Raw genomic sequence first — 21,185 nt, 5'->3', positions numbered from 1 at the left:
GGCCGTTGATTCGGCGAGTAATGACCTACCCACATATTGTCTATGTGGTTCAAATATGGCGATTTTGATGACCAAGGTAGCTACTCATTCCCTTGGTTCTGTAAGTTATCTGCTATTAAATGTGCTCTGTGTGAACCGGCAACCTCGCCCTGCAACCTAAAATTGTTCCTAAGGTGCCCCCTATCAAATAATAGTCAAGTGGTTCCCAGATTATTTCTTTATTTGATCTGGTTAAGGTTTTCATCGATGACTACCATTGGTGTTTTGGCACCAATGTGGTATCCACTCCAAATACTGACACTGTCAATGACCCTAGCCTCTTAATAAGTGGCACACATTTCGTCGAAGGCCTTTTCAGAATGTCTGTAAACTCTGTTTTGACCAGTTTAGCGGTACAGTTTAAAAATGGCCTCAATAAAGAAGCCACGCGGTTTCAGTGTTTTACCCAGAAACTGTCATGGTCCCCAATTCATTAGAGAAACAGACTAAGCTGCTTTGCTGTTTACAGTGGCTTCCTCAGAGGTCGCCTGGAATCCTAACCTGCTGAAATCAGTTTGGTGTTCGCTAAGAGCCTTGAAAAACAAGTTTTGGTGACAATTTGTCCCTCATTTAAAACGGACTGGGTGGTATTGGTTTAATTGCAGCAGCATATCCTGAAGGACAGTGAGTCCTATACCCTGGTGGTAAGACGTCGATGCATTGGGCTTGGTCTCTGTGTAGTGCCTCAAACTGAGCATAACTCTATAAAACTGTGTAGACCGTTCCGTTTGACACAATAATCTGTCTGGCAATGTCTGTGTTTTTCGCGCCATTCTGGCACAGCTTAACAGTTTTGTAAAACGCTGCTTAACTCATTTTACGCACTGCAAAACCGACCGCTTGTATGCAAAATTTCAAATTCTTCTATGCAGTATTTGCCGACATATGGATACTTTATTGACAGAACCATCCTTCGCCAAAGCCAAGCTTTGACTAGCCCAAAGGAGCACTGCCCAATTAAATCACTGCATATTACACAAGGCAGCAGTGCAACAGACTTGGTAGTCAGTTAATTGGCAGCGACACACCTGACTTCACACTTCTCCAGACAGATGTCTTATATGAAATCTGATTAAAAAAAAAAAAAGAACGCATTTTGACCTAGGTATACCTTTAAAACTGAAATATTCCATATTAAATGTCAAGTCTGTATAATTGCTTTTACAAGTAGACTTCCTCTGTTAACGTTTAAATGAACACCACCTTACCCTATTTTATTTGTATTTATTTATTTATTTATTATTATTTATTTGGTTAAGTTTTGGTAGCTGCGCGAACGTCAGAACAGTCGATTCGCGTCGTATTGTGGGTTCTTAATTCTAAATAGCTTTGCAAGGCAGGAATCCTTGGCCGATAAAAGTTGTGAAATTAGTTCTAAAAACGTCGAAAGGTAAAATATAGTGCATTTGCAAGTTTCAAAAAGAGTATGAAGTGTGGCTTGAGCACTAGGCCTATAGTTGTACTTAAAAATGGTAAGGTGTAGGTTGTATCTTTGCTCGTGGAGAAAAGACATTACGAAAAACACAGCTATGGAAAATCAACAGGCAGAGTGTAAACGCTATGAATATTTAAAAATATAGAAAGATAATAGAAAATTAGGCTAACGACATGAGTGTCATCTTTAATTAACTGAGTCCCCGGTGAAAGCGAAACGGTGAAAACTGAAAGATCGGCGTGCAAAATTTGACTTGTAAAACAGCTAATGGAATTCTTCAAACATCGAAATACTTAAATTGAAATTTGAGTCAAAATATTTGATTATAGTTAAGGTTAAAACATTTCTGAAGAAAAAAAAAACGAGGCGCTATCCAAATCATTTACAGTTCATTTAAATAAAAGGAACAGTTTTTTTCTTTCTTTCTTTCTTTCTTTCTTTCTTTCTTTCTTGTGTGTGTGTGTGTGTGTGTGTGTGTGTGTGTGTGTGTTGGGGGGGGGGGGGAGTACGGCGTGCGAGGGAATGTGCCTATCTAGAAATTGTGAATGTTGACAGGTATGTATGCTCAATTTACCTAAATGTGTCTCTCGTGTTAGTCTTCATTAAAATCACATTTCACCAGATAGGCCTATAGGTCAGCCAATATGGCCTATATAGGCATTAATTGATTAAATTTTGTACCCCTAAATATATACTGAATACAAGGACCGTAAGATAACTAAAACAACATGCTGATTGTCTTTAGGTAAAATATATGTCAAACAAAACTGATGACAACCTCATAAACACAGGTTAGGTTGGTGAGGTTCGTGAGGAGCGACAGTAATACGATCCAAGGGAATTTCACGCGCTAGCACTCTGGACGGCCCTTACATGTAATGCACTAACATCGTGTCACATATCTTCTGTAACAGTCATACACGCAGGCCTAAGCTACAATTTAAGTGACCTACTTGTATTATGTTGAATAGGGGTAGCCATGCAAAACGCTGGTTCGCTTTGTCATTTAGACGAATGGCCTTAAATTTCTGAATAAAGGAAAAATAAACATGAAACAAACAAAGAAAAATGCAAAAGAAAAAGAAAGTAATTTAAAAAAACAGATCGATAATCAGGTGTCAGGCGTTCTTAAAAATCTGGTAGGTTCCATCAAGGAGTTATAACAGATTAGATCTATACAAATTTAAAAAAGTAGCAAAGAAATGCATTGGGATATTTAACAGATATGTCAAGGAGACAGTTATTTTTACAAATCGTTGTAAAATGTGGAAAAAAGAAAGTAACAATAATATTAACGTAAAAGATTTACTGTCCCGATTTGCCGTTTTCTCCAAAATGTAACTGATACCTAAGAGTGGAGAAGTCATTAGAGAAAGCGAAAGCAGGATTTGAAAGGCATTTAAGCCCCCCCCCCCCCTCCTGCTTCTTTACACATCTCTCTTTCTCTCTCTCTCTCTCTCTCTCTCTCTCTCTCTCTCTCTCTGTCTCACACGCACACACACACCCTTTTTAATCTTTAAATATGTTTTCTGCTTTAATTTCTAAACTTTTAAAAAAATTTCTATACAAAATTCTACATTTTCAAACCGAAAATAAAAAGGTGTGGGACATTTAACAGATACACTGTATGTCTAAGAGACAATTATTTTCACAAATCATTGTAAAATGTGGAAAAAAGAAAGTAACAATAATATTAACGTAAAAGATTTACTGTCCTGATTTGCCGTTTTCTCCCAAATGTAACTGATACCACATGAGTGGAGAAAACATTAGAGAAAGCGAACGCAGGAGTTGAAAGGCATTCAACGCCCCCCTCCTGCTTTTCCCCACCTCTCTCTCTCTCTCTCTCTCTCTCTCTCTCTCTCTCTCTGATCTTTCAATGGCTGTCAGCTTTAATTTCTGAACCATTTTTTTAATTTTTATATAAGATTTTTATATAAGATAATATAGAAAAATTTACAAAAAATGCAGTGGGATATTTAACAGATATGTCTAGGAGACAATATTTTTACAAATCTTGGTAAAAGTGAAAAAAAGAAAGAATCAAAAATTCACCGCGGTGAAAATTCCGTAAAATAAAACTTAAATGAAAATAGAAAAAAAGTTAATATGATACTAACAAAGCTCCGTAACATGTAGAGAGTCCTTTATAGCAAGCAAGCGATCGAATTTGTAAGGGTCTGTTTACTGCTTCAAGGAACCGGTGTCAAAATAAATTAGAACTTTTAACCCCTGAAAGGTTGCATTCATTCATTAGATCTAAGGTTTGTCTTCAAAAGTGGCTGGATATCATAACACCAGCTCCGTTTTCAACTTATGCGTATTATAGTGGACTTTTAGTTTTGAGGGTATAAAGATCATGCTGACATCAGTTATATCTCCTTACGTAACAATCAAAATACGGATATTAGAAGAAAACCAGTTGAAATATACTCTCTATGCAACATGGTGGGGTATCTTGGCTGGTTAAGAAGATAGCCACCCTGGTAATCTCATCCGCAAACCCCCTCCTCTCTCTCTCTCTCACACACACACACACACACACACGCACACACACACTATTTCTCTTTCTCCTTAATTCTCCCTCTCGGCTTTCAATACGTTATCTGCTTTTATTCACAAAACCATTAAATTCATTTCTCTATAAGAATATATAATTAAAAACGAAAAAATAGTGAGATATTCAGCGCATATATCAAGGAGACAAAATATCTATAGAAAAGATTTCCTGACCCACCGTGCCGTTTTCTCCCAAATGTAACTGATACCAGATGCAACGAGAGGTTAAGAAAGAAGGAAAACACAGGAGTTAAAAGGTATTTCCCCTGCCCAATTTCTCCTTCCTCTATCTCTCTCTTTCTCTCTATCTTGTCTTTCTTTCAATGAGTTATCTCCATTATCTTTTAAATCATATAATTTATTTCTCTATAAGATGTTATAGTTAGAAAGAAAAAACAAACAAAAAATGTTGGATGTGTTGAACAGATATATTAAGGAGACTAATTATGTACTTTGTAAGATGTTGGATAGACGGTCGTCTGTGCTAGGTAAAAATAATTTTTAAAAAAGTTATGAAAATATTAAGGAAAAGATTTCCTGACCCGCCGTGTCGTTTTCTCCCAAATATGACTAATACCAGATGTGTAGAGAGGCTATAATAGAAAGCGAACAAAGAGATTTAGAGGTATTTACCCCCTCCCCCCCCCCCACTTCTCTTCCCTCTGCGATCTCGTCTGTACATAAGTTATTCATTAGTTCAAAAAATCCATTTCTTTGTATGATGACACCGTCTATCCTATAGTTAAAACAACAAAAAAGGAAAAAAATAATGGCCCGCTAAATCTGTAAGATATTATAACGCCCTCCGCTTCTCTCTCTCTCTCTCTTTTAAATGAAAAAGACAAAAAGAAAGGAAAAGATTATCTCAACCCCCGTGTCGTTTTCTCCCAAATGGAGCATATTCCATATGTTGAGAGCGAGCGCAGTAGTTGTAACATATAAAATATTGTCTCCTCCACATATCTGTTAAATATCGCACTGCATTTATTGTAATTTTTTAAATTATATCATCTTACATAGAATTGAAAAATAAGGAAGTAAGGGAGACAACCTGCTGAAAGATCAGAAAGAGAAAGTGTGTGTGTGTGTGTGTGTGTGTGTGTGTGTGTGTGTGACAGAGAGGAGGAGAGAGACAAAGAGAAACAGATGTGGGAAGAGGCAGGAGGGGGTTAAATGCCTTTCAACTCCTGCATTCGCTTTCTCTAATGACTTCTCCACTCATGTGGTATCCGTTACATTTGGGAGAAAACGGCAAATCAGGACAGTAAATCTTTTACATTATTATTATTGTTACTTTCTTTTTTTCCTTCACATTTTACAATGATTTGTAAAAAAAAGTGTCTCCTAGACATCCAGTGTATCTGTTAAATGTCCCACAACTTTTTCTTTTAAAAAATATATAGGCCTAATCTTGTAGAGGAAGGAAAAATAAGTAAAGGGAATAAAGCAGAAAACCTATTGAAGGATCTGAGAGAGAAAGTGTGTGAGAAAGGGAGAGAGATAGAGAAAGAGAGATGTGTTAAGAAGCAGGGGGGGGGGGGGCGTTGAATGCCTTTCAACTTCTGCGTTCGCTTTCTCTAATGACTTCTCCACTCATGTGATATCAGTTACATTTGGGAGAAAACGGCAAATCGGGACAGTAAATCTTTTACGTTAATATTATTGTTACTTTCTTTTTTTTTTCTTCACATTTTACAATGATTTGTAAAAAAAGTGTCTCCTAGATACACAGTGTATCTGTTAAATGTCCCACAACTTTTTCTTTTAAAAATATATAATCTTGAAGAGGAAGGAAAAAATAAGTAAAGGAAATAAAGCAGTAAATCTATTGAAGGATCAGAGAGAGAAAGTGTGTGAGAAAGGGAGAGAGATAGAGAAAGAGAGATGTGTTAAGAAGCAGGGGGGGGGGCGTTGAATGCCTTTCAACTTCTGCGTTCGCTTTCTCTAATGACTTCTCCACTCATGTGATATCAGTTACATTTGGGAGAAAACGGCAAATCGGGACAGTAAATCTTTTACGTTAATATTATTGTTACTTTCTTTTTTTTTTTCTTCACATTTTACAATGATTTGTAAAAAAGTGTCTCCTAGATACACAGTGTATCTGTTAAATGTCCCACAACTTTTTCTTTTAAAAATATATAATCTTGTAGAGGAAGGAAAAAATAAGTAAAGGAAATAAAGCAGAAAATCTATTGAAGGATCAGAGAGAGAAAGTGTGTGAGAAAGGGAGAGAAAGAGAGATGTGTTAAGAAGCAGGAGGGGAGGGGCGTTGAATGCCTTTCAACTTCTGCGTTCGCTTTCTCTAATGACTTCTCCACTCATGTGATATCAGATACATTTGGGAGAAAACGGCAAATCGGGACAGTAAATCTTTTACGTTAATATTAATGATACTTTCTTTTTTTCCATATTTTACAATGATCTGTAACAAAAAATTGTCTCCTAGACATACAGTGTATCTGTTAAATGCCCCACATCTTTTATCTTCCGTTTTAAAATGTAAAATCTTGTAAAGAAATTTAAAATAATAATTAAAGGAATTAAAGCAGAAAACATATTGAAAGATCAGAGAGACTAAGTATGTGTGTGTGTGAGAGAGAGAGAGAGAGAGAGATGTGGGGAAAAGCAGGAGGGGGGCTTAAATGCCTTTCAACTCCTGCGTTTACTTTCTGTAATGACTTCTTTTCACTCATGCGGTATCAGTTACATTTGGGAGAAAACGGCAGATCGGGACAGTGATTTTTCTGCTTTAATATTTTTGTCACTTTTTTTCCACATTTTACAAAGATTTGTTTAAAAAAATTGTCTCCTAGACATACAGTGTATCTGTTAAATGTCCCACAACTTTTTCTTTTAAAAATATATATAATCTTGTAGAGAAAGGAAAAAATAAGTCAAGGAAATAAAGCAGAAAATCTATTGAAGGATCAGAGAGAGAAAGTGTGTGAGAAAGGGAGAGAAAGGGAAAGAGGAAGAGAAAGAAAGATGTGTTAAGAAGCAGGAGGGGGGGGGGGGCGTTGAATGCCTTTCAACTCCTGCGTTTACTTTCTGTAATGACTTCTTCACTCATGCGGTATCAGTTACATTTGGGAGAAAACGGCAGATCGGGACAGTGATTTTTCTGCTTTAATATTTTTGTCACTTTTTTTCCACATTTTACAAAGATTTGTTTAAAAAATTGTCTCCTAGACATACAGTGTATCTGTTAAATGTCCCACAACTTTTTCTTTTAAAAATATGTATAATCTTGTAGAGAAAGGAAAAAATAAGTAAAGGAAATAAAGCAGAAAATCTATTGAAGGATCAGAGAGAGAAAGTGTGTGAGAAAGGGAGAGAAAGGGAAAGAGGAAGAGAAAGAAAGATGTGTTAAGAAGCAGGAGGGGGGGGGGGCGTTGAATGCCTTTCAACTCCTGAGTTCGCTTTCTCTAACGACTTCTCCACTCATGTGGTATCAGTTACATTTGGGAGAAAACGGCAAATCGGGACAGTAAATCTTTTACGTTAATATTACTTTCTTTTTTTCTTCACATTTTACAATGATGTGTAAAAAAAAAGTGTCTCCTAGACATACAGTGTATCTGTTAAATGTCCCACAACTTTTTCTTTTAAAAAATATATAATCTTGTAGAGGAAGGAAAAAATAAGTAAAGGAAATAAAGCAGAAAATCTATTGAAGGATCAGAGAGAGAAAGTGTGTGAGAAAGGGAGAGAAAGGGAAAGAGAAGGAGAAATAGAGATGTGTAAAGAAGCAGGAGGGGGGGGGGGCGTTGGATGCCTTTCAACTTCTGCGTTCGCTTTCTCTAACGACTTCTCCACTCATGTGGTATCAGTTACATTTGGGAGAAAACGGCAAATCGGGATAGTAAATTTTTACGTTAATATTATTGATACTTTCTTTTTCCATTTTTTTTATAATGATCTGTAACAAAAAAAAAAAAAAAAAAAAAAATGTCTCCTAGACATACAGTGTATCTTTCAAATGTCCCACATCTTTATTTCCCGTTTTAAAATGTAGAATCTTGTATAGAAATAAAAAAAAAGTAAAGTAATTAAAGCAGAAAACATATTGAAAAATCAGAGAAAAAGTGTGTGTGTGTGTGTGTGTGTGTGTGTGTGTGTGTGTGTGAGAGAGAGAGAGAGAGAGAGAGAGAGAGAGAGAGAGAGAGAGAGAGAGAGATGTGGAAAAAGAAGGCATTTGATTTTTTTTTATTTAAAAAGAGTCTGAAAACACATATTTATAGATTTAAACCCTTGCAAAAATTCAAGATAACATTTCTTTTTTTTTTTTCCAAAATCGCTTTAATATATATCTTTATAATATTTATATAAGCCGATATAAACAAGCAGCAAAATATTTCCAAACTGTGTAGGTAAAAAAGAAAAAATGTAAACAGATTTAATCCATAATAATGCAATTGTTGACTCCGACGAAGGAGATCTTTTATCTTTGCACCCGAAAAGCACAATGTCCTCTATATTCTAGTGCTGCGCCATCTATTAACAACTGTCCTGAATTGCATGTGTCCTGATTTGCCGTTTCTGACCTAGATTGCCGGTTTCTCCTAAAGCGAGGCAGCATCATATGGTTCATTTATAATCTGCAGAAGCGACTAAAGAATAATTTGCTAGTTTTGATGATTATGCAAAAATGTTATGGCGTAAACGGGAGTCGTCTTATTCTAGCTGAGGTTTAGATGGTGTGAAAACGCATAATCATTAAAGGTGGGGAAAGTTTGTTTTTTCCGGAAGTATATTCTGGGTTTGTAGAAAACAAAGAAGAACTTGGAAGATTCGGCATCGCACAGCCACCGATCAGGCAAAATGGGAATGGAAAACTTCCTGACTTTATTCATATTTTTGATAGGATTAGCTAACCATGTATTTGCCAGAACATCGGCCCAAGGTAAGTAAATAAAATGAAACGTGAAATTTTGTTTGTTGTCTGCATTAGCTTCTATTCTACCATCCTGCTAAATAGTAAATACAAGTAATTCTGCATGGGGTATAACCGTAAAGACCGTGGTACGGTATACTCCGGGCATAGGACCAGTGCCTACAGCAGACTGCTGTGCATTTCAGATACCAGCTAGCTGATCGTAAATTGAATGCTTCTATTTATTTATTTATTTTCTTTGCAGTACTTTAAGATGTGTTGTTTTATGAATTTTCAAAAATATTTATTATTATTATTATTATTATTTACTTGTTCTTATATTTATCTTCAGATGTGTACTGTGCTGCATGTGAATCCACTATCACAGGTGAGATATATTGTTCTCTATATATTCTGCCATGTCCCAGTATCTTTATCTGTATTGACTGAAAGCATATGTTATTTTCTGAAGTAAAATAGAACATTTTATTAACTGTATTTTACATTAGCTGTTTGTAACTATCAGGGGCGGATTTAGGCCGTCTTCTGGGTCTTCTGGAAGACGGTCAGATTTTCAAGTTTACATTGACGGGTATCTAATTTTTTTCTGTTGGAAGACGATCAAAATTGGAGGATGAATCAACAAAGATAATTTGGAAGACTGTCAGTAAATAGCTCTGGATCCGCCCCTGACTATATTGTTCAAGATCAGTTCAATTTTTTGGTTGCATTTATTTTAACAAAGATTTATGGTGCCATATTTAAAGATGCTTTTGAAGTGAGTTCACCTGTCAAATCATTGCCACCAAACCCAATCAAATGACACCATATTGTTTCAAACAGCATATAAGTTAAAAGAAATACCAGAGAGAATTTTTTATATTTCCCTCTTTCCCGAAAAATTATATTTGAGAAGGTATTTTCTGCCTTCTTTCTGTGGGGTTATGTCGAAACTCCCCCATGCGCATCGATACGATCCCATACCGATAGATCCCCACATCGATACATCCCCAGTAAAATTACTGATGTAGGCGAATCTTTACTCCCCCCACATCATTGCTTTCCTGCATCGATACTGAGGGGGAGTATCGGTGTAGGGGAGTATTGGTGCAGGGATGTACCGATGCAGGGGAGTATCCATGCGGGGACGTATAGGGATGTAACCCTTTCTGTCTGTGCTAATACATGTGTGGCTGTCAGTCATTCTCACCAACTCTCGTTTGAATGGTTATATACATAGCTTTTGCATGCGCAGACATACATGTATTGTGTCATAGATTACTGCATCATTTGATGTACTTTTATAAATTGGAGGGACAGAAAAAATTAGTTGAATTTACATCCAGAAATTTGAAAAGGTGCAGTTTTCAAGCTATTTTTGTAATATCATATTTGATTGATCCTTTGGCACTGCACATGGACTTTGCTTGAGTCATAAAAGAAACTGATAGTAGTGATTATGTGTTACAGAGAATCTATGCCCACCACATTAGGGTTATATATATATATATATATATATATATATATATATATATATATATATATATATATATATATGCCTACACACACACACACACACACACACACACACACACACACACACACAGAACTATATATATACTCATCATTATTTCACATCACATGAAATCTTTCATTTTCTTATATATCCACATCAAGAAACCAAAAAGAGTACTTTCACCGCAAAACCTATGATAACAACATACCTGTTTTATAGAGTCTTTTTTTGCCTAATTTTGGCTACCAGCTTTAACTCCCTTAATTGAAAATGTTTTTCTTAACTTGAAGGGATAATAACTTTTCATTTTGGGAGGAAAAGTGCCATAAAATGGATTTTCCCGAGGTAAACAATAATTTTCCCATATTTTCCAGTGGTTAAGAAATTTCTTTTCACATTCAAAGTTAGTCGATTATTTTTCAGAGATTATTATGCAGGGTAGCCATCTTTGAAGGCCCATATGTTGTCTGATGGCAAGCACAGATTTCAGAATAATTGTGATGACTGCCAATTTGGTGGTAAAATGGATTTTATTATTTTTCTGTGTGTTGTTTGCAATATGTATATATTGTGGAAGTTTGAATCTCATATGAAGAGTTGTTAACCCTTTTAATATTTTGTCATTTTCAGAAATAGAAAGAATATTGATGAAGCCTTCTAAGAAAAATATAGCAGAAAGTGTACACGAAACAGTTGCTTCAGTTTGTAAAGAGAAAACTTTTAAGCCATATTTTGAGGATGCAAAAGATGATTCCAAACTTCAAGACCTGGTGAAAGGATGTAAACATCTACTTGGTGAGCAAAGGACAAGAGAGAACAGTTGTTTATATTTATATCATTATGTAGGCTTCAACTTTAAATGCAGTTATCCCCTTTTTTAGATGTTTGGGATGAGAGCAGTGGATTGTTCTGTTTAGTTAGTCTTGGTTTAAAAGTATGTCTAAGCCTAGTTTAGGAGGAAGCTTGGATAATTATATTATTCGAAAATTCTTGTCATATATCTTTTATTTTATTGTTACTTAGTATGCACACACATCATATTGCTTTTGTTTTGTTTTTTTTTCTCTTTAAGACCAACATGGGGGGCATATAGAAGTTCTCTTTCGTGAAAGCTACAGTGAGCAAAGAAAAACAAAATTGACATTGAAGGAACTTTTTATAAGAATTTGTGAGCAAATTTCTAAAGCATGTCCAACAAAACCAGCCGAGGAGAAGGTAATCAAAATGTGACTGTGTTAATGTAAATATTTGAGGTGTTTATCTTTTTATCTTACAAATCTAAATTTGCTCCTATAATTTTTTGCACCTTGAACAATTCTCACAGTGAACAGTATATATTAAACTAATAGTTACACAGTATCACTTCTGTCTCACCACATTAACTCTTTCAACTGCATTGTGATATAATTGTTAAAGGGATAATAACTCTTCGTATGAGATCTATATTTCACAATAAAAACATTGTGATTAACTCATAGAAATGTAATATATTCTGTTTTACCACAAAAACGGCAGTTATAGCTATTTTTTCTGATATCTGAGCTTGTCTTTAGACCACGTGACCTCCATTGATGGCTATACTCTGTTAAAATCTCTTAAGAGATTTTAACAAAAAACCAAACTTTTTAGAAAAAAAACAGGGACTAACTTTGAATGTAAAAATGGATTCATTTACCATTGGTAAGTATGGGAAAATTGTTGTTTACTCCAGGAAAATTCATTTTTTGGCCGAAACGAAGAGTTATTATACCTTTAAATGCTTTGTTTCAGGAACAGGAACTGGATGTGGAAAAAATGGTGGATCAGATTCAAGAACTTTTAAAGGTGGAAAAAGTGAAATTGGTGAATCCAGTGGCTCACAATGAAGAATTGTGATCTTTATATAAATTTATAAGAGCATTAACACTTGCCTTTTTTAAACTTAATATTTTTATTGCTGAAAGTTTTACATGTTTGAAACCTGTAGTATTTACAGATGAACAGTCTTCATGTCAGCTGTGTTTTTTTGTATCGTTACAAAGTTTTTATAAGAATTTTTGAGATTGCTGTCCACATTCCATCTGTGATTCAGGTGAAAGACTTCTGGTCATCTTTGTATGCAATGAATAGTCTGTAACTTTTTTGAAAGCAACTTATTTTAAACTAGAGACGTAGGAATGATACTGAAGTTTGTGTCAGTTTTCTTTTTTTTCTATCTTGGTTAAAATGCACTGAGGTTGTGATTTTTATCAGTTTTGGTCAGCATGAGTTTTTCTTTTTGGCACTTGTTGTTATTGAAAAGATTTGCACTGAGTGGTGTTATTTTGAAAACACAAGAGTCCAAGGGCTCATTTTACAAAGAAGTATGTCCTGAAAATTTGTTTAAACTATAAGCCAAAATGCATTCAAACACTTTTTAATCTAGCCTTTTTCCTGGTAGTATTCAACCTTAAACATCCCCAGATCTCAGGTTGTAAACCCCACTCCCTTAGTTAATTTGAATGAAATACTGTGCCAGTTTTAACAAGCTTGATAGCAATCTGTATGGGGTGTAACTTCAACCCTGAACAAGATTTTATCACGAAAATAGGCATAGTTGACCACAAGTATAAAGGATATAATCCCATGCTGTCATTTTGGTTTAAAAGTTTTTGTTATGGAGTTACGAGCCCCTAATTACAGATTTTCATTAAGCAAAGGCATTTTGTGTAGTCATTATCAATAAACAGATTTGTACTTAAATCTCTGATGCAAGTCTTGTTGCCTGAATAAAAACAGTGATAGAAATGATGAAAGTATTCTTTTAAAATACAAAAAAGCAAAATTTTTCCCATTAGAAATTTTATTGTCAGACCTTTGTAACAATATGCATATACATTACCAAAAACTTGTGCATCTGTGTAGAACAAAAGTACAGACTAAAAAAGAAACAACCGCTCTACTTCACACAGAATTATAAAGGAGCAAACCAAAGAAGGAAATGATTATCTGATCAACATGACAAGAGTCATTTTGTACTATTATTACAATACCCACACATTTGGAAGCAAGAAGAGATTTTTCTGCATTGGAATTGCCATGATGTTTAAATACCTTCCCTTTTTTTTTAACAAACACTTTACAAACTCATATTTCAAATTAAGAAGCCATAGAGAAAAAAAAATCAGGATAAAAAATTTTGTAACTCCACAACCTATAAAATATCAGTTTATGCTCAATAACCACTTCCATGAAAAAAATGAAATGAACAAATGAAAAACTGAATTATCATAACGAAGCTATTTCACATTTCAGTAAAATTAATTGCATCATGCCAGAAATTGAACTAGCATGAAAATTAACAATACTATAACCACAAGACCCCCATGGTTTTTCTAAACATTCATTTTCTGTTAGTCCCATATGAAGTAAATCTTTTTCAACTTGAGAAACTCCATTGTGCACATTGCTCAATTAAGAATGCCTAGAAGGCTCGAGTGAAATTTAGAAATATAACATAAGAATAAAGTCAACAAAGGATCTTCTATAAGCTGTACATCTATTATAATAACAGCAAACATGTTAGTCGTGACAGCAATCCAATTTGATCTTGACTCAAAATATATACAGGTGCACAGCAAGCTTCAGCTCAAACAATGTTTCCACACTGGCCATAATTATCACAGAAATGTGATTAATTCAGTAGCCATCTAACCCGGTCAAAAATTAAACTTGATAAGGTTTTCTAAAAAGAGAAAATATACCCAGTTCCCATAAAAACTACGGCATCACAAGTAGTTTGGCATCCAGTGTATCAAGTCAACCTTCTTTTTTTCACCTTTCTAACATTTAGTCCTTTTCCAAACCAACCGGGTGTAGTCACTGAAATGGGGCGCTTTAGAGAAGAAACTTCAACTTTTTCTGGACTGTCAGTAATAAGTGAAGCATCCTCTTCATCCTGAGATTGTGTATCTGCATTTTGATTGAATGATCCTATGCCACTTTCCTGAGAAAACACATTATTTACCTGCTTGGGCAACACAGTTTGTACACTTGCACTTTTACTCAGGTCCAGAGGTAGTAACTGAGGTTCTCCCCGGATATTGTGGTTTTCAACACTGAATCCATATTGCACTTTATAAAAAGAGGATGATGAAGATGATGTATTGGAATTGAACACATGAGGTGATGAAGAAGGCTGAGAGACTTTCCCTTGATTGACTTCATGCTGAGGGTGTAAAAACTTTGGACTTGTGCTCTTTACTGTCTCATTCCCTGACTTAGTTGCATAGAGATTTGATGAAAAGAGATATGAATTGGCCGTTGCCAGCATAAAGTTTGGTGCTGCTAGTGCTGCTGCCGGTGCAGATGAACTTCCAGATGTGGCAGCTGATGAAGAGAATCCACTTTCACTTTTTGTTCCCCGTTTTGTGCACTGCTGCTGTGGTTCACTGCTATATGCAGCTGAAAGAGGCCTACTGAAGAGATCAACTGGTGACTTACTGAAATCTTTTGTTTCTGTAGAGATAATTAAATTTGAGTGAAATCCCTGAAAATTCTTATTTTGTGTTTGGTTAAAGCCTAAGTCATAACCCGGGTCCTTTGTCACACCAGATCCATGGCTCCGTTTCACCTGAAATATGTTTGCTTTATCATAGAAAGTTTGCATAGGAAAAAACTTTGTTTTTAACATACCAGCAAGATGGGGCATTTTGCTGGACTTTGCAGAATACTGATGATCTTGCATTATTGCTTCTGCAGCATTTGTACTTCGGATACCTTTACAATGCACCGCTGATTGAGCAAGATGCCAGGAAAATGGTGACATGTGGAGTTGTCTTTCTGAAGCTGATAGGACATGTTTATTCAAAGAAGTGTGCCCACAGTCCAGGTCAGGTATGCAATTGTGTAATACTGAGTTAAGAAACTTGGGTGGCTGTTTGAGCATATTCCTGAGTACATCACAGTTGCTGCCATTATCCTCTAGGGTTACACAATCATTTTTGCTGTTTTCTTTATCCCATTTTATTGGACTGGTAGGGTTTCTCCAAGCCTCTGTCTTAACAAACTGTGAGGAATTTTTGGCCTGTTCAGAAGAACTGATCTTATCTTGTTCTCCTCTTTCAAGCCTACTCCTGATTTTCCTCAATGAGAAATCTTTACTTCGTAGCCCCACAGGGACTGGTAATATTTTCTTGCTGGTGGTTTCAACTTCCTCTAATTTTAATTTAGTTGCCATGTGGAAAATAGGGTCATTTTCTCTGAAGTAAAATAAAAATGGCTTATTTGCAAGAACTTAAGGAGTATTTTGCAGTAGACTTGACCATGCATTTAATTTTCTAAAAATAGATATAACCAAAAAATACCTCAAGTTTATGGGAAAAGAAATCATAAATTAAATAAGTTCCGTCCTTAGACGATGTATTAAGGATACCTGTTAAGCTAAGGAATACCAAACGTGTAATACCTTTGGTAAACTGGTATAGAAATTCCTAACTTCTCCATTACCAAATGCATGACCTTGTCACATTTTCCTGAAAAAAAGCATTAAATCCAATTAGCAAAATAGTAAAAGAAAAAACTTACCCTATAAGTCATACATTTTGAAAACACATTTTCCATTGCTTTCCCTAAAACAATAGGTTCATAGAATACTTGTTCCTTAACGTTTCTATTTTATCACTTACTGGGCAGTTCTGGAAAGTGACTACAGAATTTGCAGACCATTTTGTCAAAGAGAAAATTGCAGACCAGTAGCTGATCTATTTTTTCAACAGACCATGACCAAAGGAAGATATGATTTTCATGACACTGCCTGGCTCTACACACTGTGCAAAAACATGAGGCACCTCCACTATATAGTGCATCAAGTTTCATTCAAATCCATTTGAAATTGTAAAGGTAGTTTGCGCCACAACCCATTTTTAACATACCAACCTTCCCTGTCCAATTTTAAGATGACGATTTATCCCCTAAACTTAATATATGTGGGTATTATTAAACATAGCTATTGTAACAGTTAAGCGGAGCATACCATTTATCTTTATTGTAGCCATATCGTCTTTAGGTGTCCACTGTAGGTTAACTATACAAAGCTTGGGCCTTTTCCCTGGAGATTTGTGCATGTTCCACAAGCAAGGGTACTTCCTCAAAACCTAACATCATAGAAAAAGTTTGCAAGATAATTATCAGTAATTACACAGTAAATGGCAGATCCAATGATTATGGCATAACATAGATATTTAAACTGCTAAATATGTATATGGGTATGAAAGTATGCAGTCCATAATAAGTGTTCATACTAATATTTATCAGAGATCAATAATGACATAAAACACTGCTGTGAGCCAATAAAATCACATATTTAACAGCTGAAAAAGAAAAAAACTATTAAATATTTTGAATTGAAGACAATCTTAAAGAGGAATTATTCACAAGGCACCAATAAATGCATATGCAAGTAGCACTGTCACATCTGCTCGATACTGTCTGCAAATTATTTAACACTATGATCTTTATCTTCAAAATTTCTGAAAAAGAACTTACTTTAAGACTTGTTCCCAGGCACAGCACCATATCACACTCTTCAACCTGATCCACAGCCAGCTGCCAGTTATATGGGGAATTTAGCCCACCCTTTTCTCCAAAGTGTACTATTGTATCCTTCAGCGCATTTCCACATGTATGACAGAAGCGGCCAGTCTTGTGTTTCCTGACTGCAGTCTTCTCAGTTACATCGAACAGGCGAATATATTCCCTGTTCGCAACACAGGAACTGCAGGCCTGGGATACAATAACCAATATAACCATGAGCACCCATCACTGCTCTCATACCCACATGTAAGTCATGAAAATCACAAATGTACATGAGATCTAGACAATATATAATATCTTTATGGGCTTTATCTTTTGTATAGTATACAAATGAAAAAAACACTAATTGAAAAGATTTACAGCAGTTGAAACATATTATGCCAGAGGAAACTGGGTAAGTTGTCACTGGTTATTCAAACTGCTTGTGCCAGGACAATACCAATGCCTTCTCTTGACATACCTCTATATACATGTTGCCATGTACTTCTGATAATGCATCTCTAGGAAGGCCACTCCTTAGGTGAAGCCCATCACAGTTTTGAGATACAACATATTTTACCTGCAAAGGAAAAAATATCAACTAATTCATCTGTGCACAGGATGGATATGACAAATCAGTGAAAATTTTATAGCCACTCTCAAACACTGCAGAACTAAGAACTTTCTATAGCAAATGTTATGATCATATTTGTACACAATCCTACATTAAAACAATTATAAATATGGACTTATATTGATGGTTAGTATATGTACCTGTTTATGTCACTAAAAATCATTTGCAAAGAGATAAAATAAGTCTGTTATACTCACAAAACCTTCCTCATACAACTGAGCTATACTCATGTGTGTAATGGTAGGATCTGCATCACTTAGGTCCTGAGGCCTAAAAACACAATCACCAGGTGAAAATAGTAAAGAAAGCAATCTAAACATCAGGCCATTAACTTAGCCTTACAAACAACCCCACCAAAAATTCTGTTTAAAAGCAATCTTGCTTACATGTTTGTCATATAGACAGATAGTAAAAGAAAAAAAAAAGAGACAAAGTTTGGACATCATATCCCCATCAAGCTTACTTTCAGATTTAACATGTGTTTAGACCATACCAATGATTAAAGACAATTCAAATCAAATGGGACAGTGTTAATAGGTATCATGTGCATGTCATGAAGAAAAGGGATTAGTACCTATAACATGAACAGTTATAAAAAATATACTACAGATAAAATATTTTGACAGTGAATTAAAATCATATGGATTAATGTAGTCTAAAATAATGTGTATCCTTTTTCTAACTAGCCGAAAGTTGTTCAATCAAGAAAAATTCAAGAGAAAAAAGAATTAGTGCATTTTCTACATTTGTTAAAATATGCATGACAACATACTTTATTTCTTTTCCCTGCTGTAATAAGGTCCACACCCCATTTGGTCCCCTATAGTCTGGTATTGAGGCAGCCTAAGGAAACAAAAATAACAATTTAGTCATTGTAATATGGTTTTTGTGTCATACTTATAGACCCTATGCTTCATATATAAAAGAGAAACATATTTTTGTTTCATTACATAGATCAGCAAATTCTGTCTCTTAAAACAACTCACTGTGCTTATGCCAGCTCCAGTGTATATCACAAGGTGTTTGGCTTGTCTAATGGCCTCTGCTAGTTTGTCACACTTTGATTCTAGTTCTTCTGTGGAGTCTTCAATCTGGAAAATAAAATGCTGGATAAGACACAAAAAGCACATCAATCTCAATTTTTAAGTAAGAAATGGATAACCTTATAAAGCCCAAGTGTCACAGTAAGTCTACAAGCAAAAATCTTGAGAAATGATAGTATTAACAAAGACAAAGATAACAAAAAAGAAGTGCATGGATTTCTTTCACATTTAAGGGGACAAACTTCAAAACATCCAATTAAGAATATTTGTTTCACAATAAGTTTTAAAAAAATTTAATTTGAAGTAAAATTTAAAAGCAGGGGTCTGTTGGAAAAATCAAGATAAAAATGTTTACATATATTTATATGATATTTTTTCTTACTTTGATCAATACAGATATCATGATTCCTGCACATGTTGATTAAAACTTTATAATATAAGACAACGCTTATAGTTAACTATACAAAAAAAGCTGACAATTGTATGCTTTACTTGCATTCACAGTTTTTTTTACCTCCATCAACCTCTCTTTGACCTTGTTCCTGTGTTTTGCTCTTCTCTCCACATCTGCCACAACATCTGGAGACTGCTGTAAAACCTCATCTTCTTCTGGAGTCCTTACACTTTCATCTTTCTTTAATATTTCAGCAATCTTAAATAAAAGCAACATTTAGGTCTCATTCCAATTGTAACTACTGGTCTACATAGATTGATCAAACTAATATCCTGCCATTGTTTGTTTAAGCATGATATACATAATTAAATATCCCATTTACAGACAACTTCTTGTAATATTCTTGAGTAATAAATCTGGTAAATGTTATATTTGTACGATCACATTATTACTAAATAAGAGCCTCACATCAATACCTACAACACTATGGACCACGATGGAAATAATTTTTTATTTTCTTGTATTTTCCATATATTTATTTTGTTTTATAGCTATTTATATGTATAAGTTACAGTTGAAATATCTAACAAATCATATCATATCATATCATATCGTATCATATCTTACGACAAACGTAACGTCGGTCAGATGGGTACGTACGGATAAAATTTAGTCCCAAAATATTACACGTCCCTATAATCCCGTTACCGCTAGATACATAAAGGAAAAACTGAAAAAACGTCTTTTTAGATTTAAATACCGATAGATCCGATTTTTTACTGCTGTCCTATATATTTGCGTTCCTATAGATACGACGTCCTCATAAACCGACGTCCTTTAAATCCACATACCTATAGATCCACGTATTTTGAGATCCAAATACCGATAGATCCATTACAGGTATGCTTTTGCTCAAAATGGTTGGTATACTACTCAGTACATAAAATGCACTTCTTTAAAACGACAGTACACATATTAATCCTTTCAGCAATAAATTATTCTACTAGATCGTTTTCACACAATACTCAGTGAAAGAACATAAAAAGAACAAAAATGTGTTCTATATTTCACAACGCTTACTGTTCTAGCGTCAGAACACTGTTTAAAGCGTTCTCAAAATGTAACATTCGAACACGTAAAGTGTTCTGAATTTACATGTAAATGTGTTCTAAACAAAACAAAAAAAAAAAAAAAAAAAAAAAATGTGTTCTATATTTCACAACGCTCAGTGTTCTGGCGCCAGAACACTGTTTAAAGCGTTCTCAAAATGTAACATTTGCACACTTAAAATGTGTTCTGTTTCATGTTTACGACGCGTTCCCGAACTTTAGAGTGTGATAGACGTGTAGACGCGAACGTACTCAGTACATGTATGTCTTGTTTGAACACCTAATAAATATATAAATACATAAAAAAATGAATGAATGATAAATATCAGGTTGTAATTAAGTCAGATCACTAAGTGGATCAGTATTCGCAGCCAGACTATCACTCGAAAGCCTCATACCTGTATCACAAGTTGATATCGGCCTTTTAGCCGATTAGGATGTCAGATAGATGGATCTAGCGGTACCTGGATCTAAAGATACGTGGGTTTATAGGAATCTGTTGGTGGATCTATCGGAACGTAAATTTAACGAGACGTAAATCTATTGAGACGTGTATGTATAGAGACGTATCTATCGGGACGAATGTTTTATTGGGACGTTTATCTATATGGCGGACCCCGGTCAGATTAACGGTGGCCATTTTGGTCCGTCTTTAGTATCGAGTCATATTTGCAATAACCTTTGGAGTCATTCCCAGTTTTTGAAGTGGGAAACGGGAATTACTTACCCAGTAAGATACTTACATCCATTTAACTGAGATATATTATATTTTTTTTATTCGGGGAAAGACGAACTGGATTTATCTAATATACTGTAACTTTCTTCAGCAATCAATATTTTGATCAGTATTTTTCTTGCTGTTGAGGAAATGAAAGCACCATTATGTATCTAATTACACACTTACTTGTTTGGCCCTTGCTTGCAATTCCTCCTTAACCCGGATTCTCTTCTTTTCTTCATATTTCTTTGCATTTCTTGCTGACGTTCTGCCCAGCCGAACTTCCTCCGCCATTATTGTTATTAAGCCACAAGGTGAAGGTCGTTTCGCG

At 35.0% G+C, this 21,185-nt stretch overlaps 2 protein-coding genes across 2 annotated transcripts; one reads left to right on the top strand and one right to left on the bottom strand.

The window, feature by feature from the left end:
- Positions 1-8,764: 8,764 nt before the first annotated feature.
- On the top strand, positions 8,765-13,146 carry LOC106154546 (uncharacterized). Its single transcript, XM_013528925.2, has 5 exons — positions 8,765-8,939; positions 9,262-9,297; positions 11,056-11,220; positions 11,498-11,640; positions 12,196-13,146. The coding sequence occupies exons 1-5, from the start codon at positions 8,858-8,860 to the stop codon at positions 12,298-12,300; spliced, it is 531 nt and encodes a 176-aa protein (XP_013384379.1). The 5' UTR covers positions 8,765-8,857; the 3' UTR covers positions 12,301-13,146.
- An 82-nt stretch (positions 13,147-13,228) lies between these two features.
- LOC106154544 (uncharacterized) lies at positions 13,229-21,181 on the bottom strand. The gene is made up of 10 exons (XM_013528920.2): positions 21,041-21,181; positions 19,148-19,285; positions 18,577-18,681; positions 18,363-18,433; positions 17,788-17,860; positions 17,438-17,536; positions 16,930-17,166; positions 16,418-16,538; positions 15,851-15,917; positions 13,229-15,644 (listed from the first exon to the last, which is right to left on the bottom strand). The coding sequence occupies exons 1-10, from the start codon at positions 21,146-21,148 to the stop codon at positions 14,198-14,200; spliced, it is 2,466 nt and encodes an 821-aa protein (XP_013384374.1). The 5' UTR covers positions 21,149-21,181; the 3' UTR covers positions 13,229-14,197.
- Between the last annotated feature and the right edge of the window lie 4 nt (positions 21,182-21,185).

Source organism: Lingula anatina, chromosome 2 (assembly GCF_051362555.1).
Source record: "Lingula anatina isolate TDL-2025a chromosome 2, LinAna3.0, whole genome shotgun sequence".
Classification (NCBI taxonomy): domain Eukaryota; kingdom Metazoa; phylum Brachiopoda; class Lingulata; order Lingulida; family Lingulidae; genus Lingula; species Lingula anatina.
Note: the sequence above shows the minus strand (reverse complement) of the source record. Positions and strands in the feature narration are given on the sequence as shown.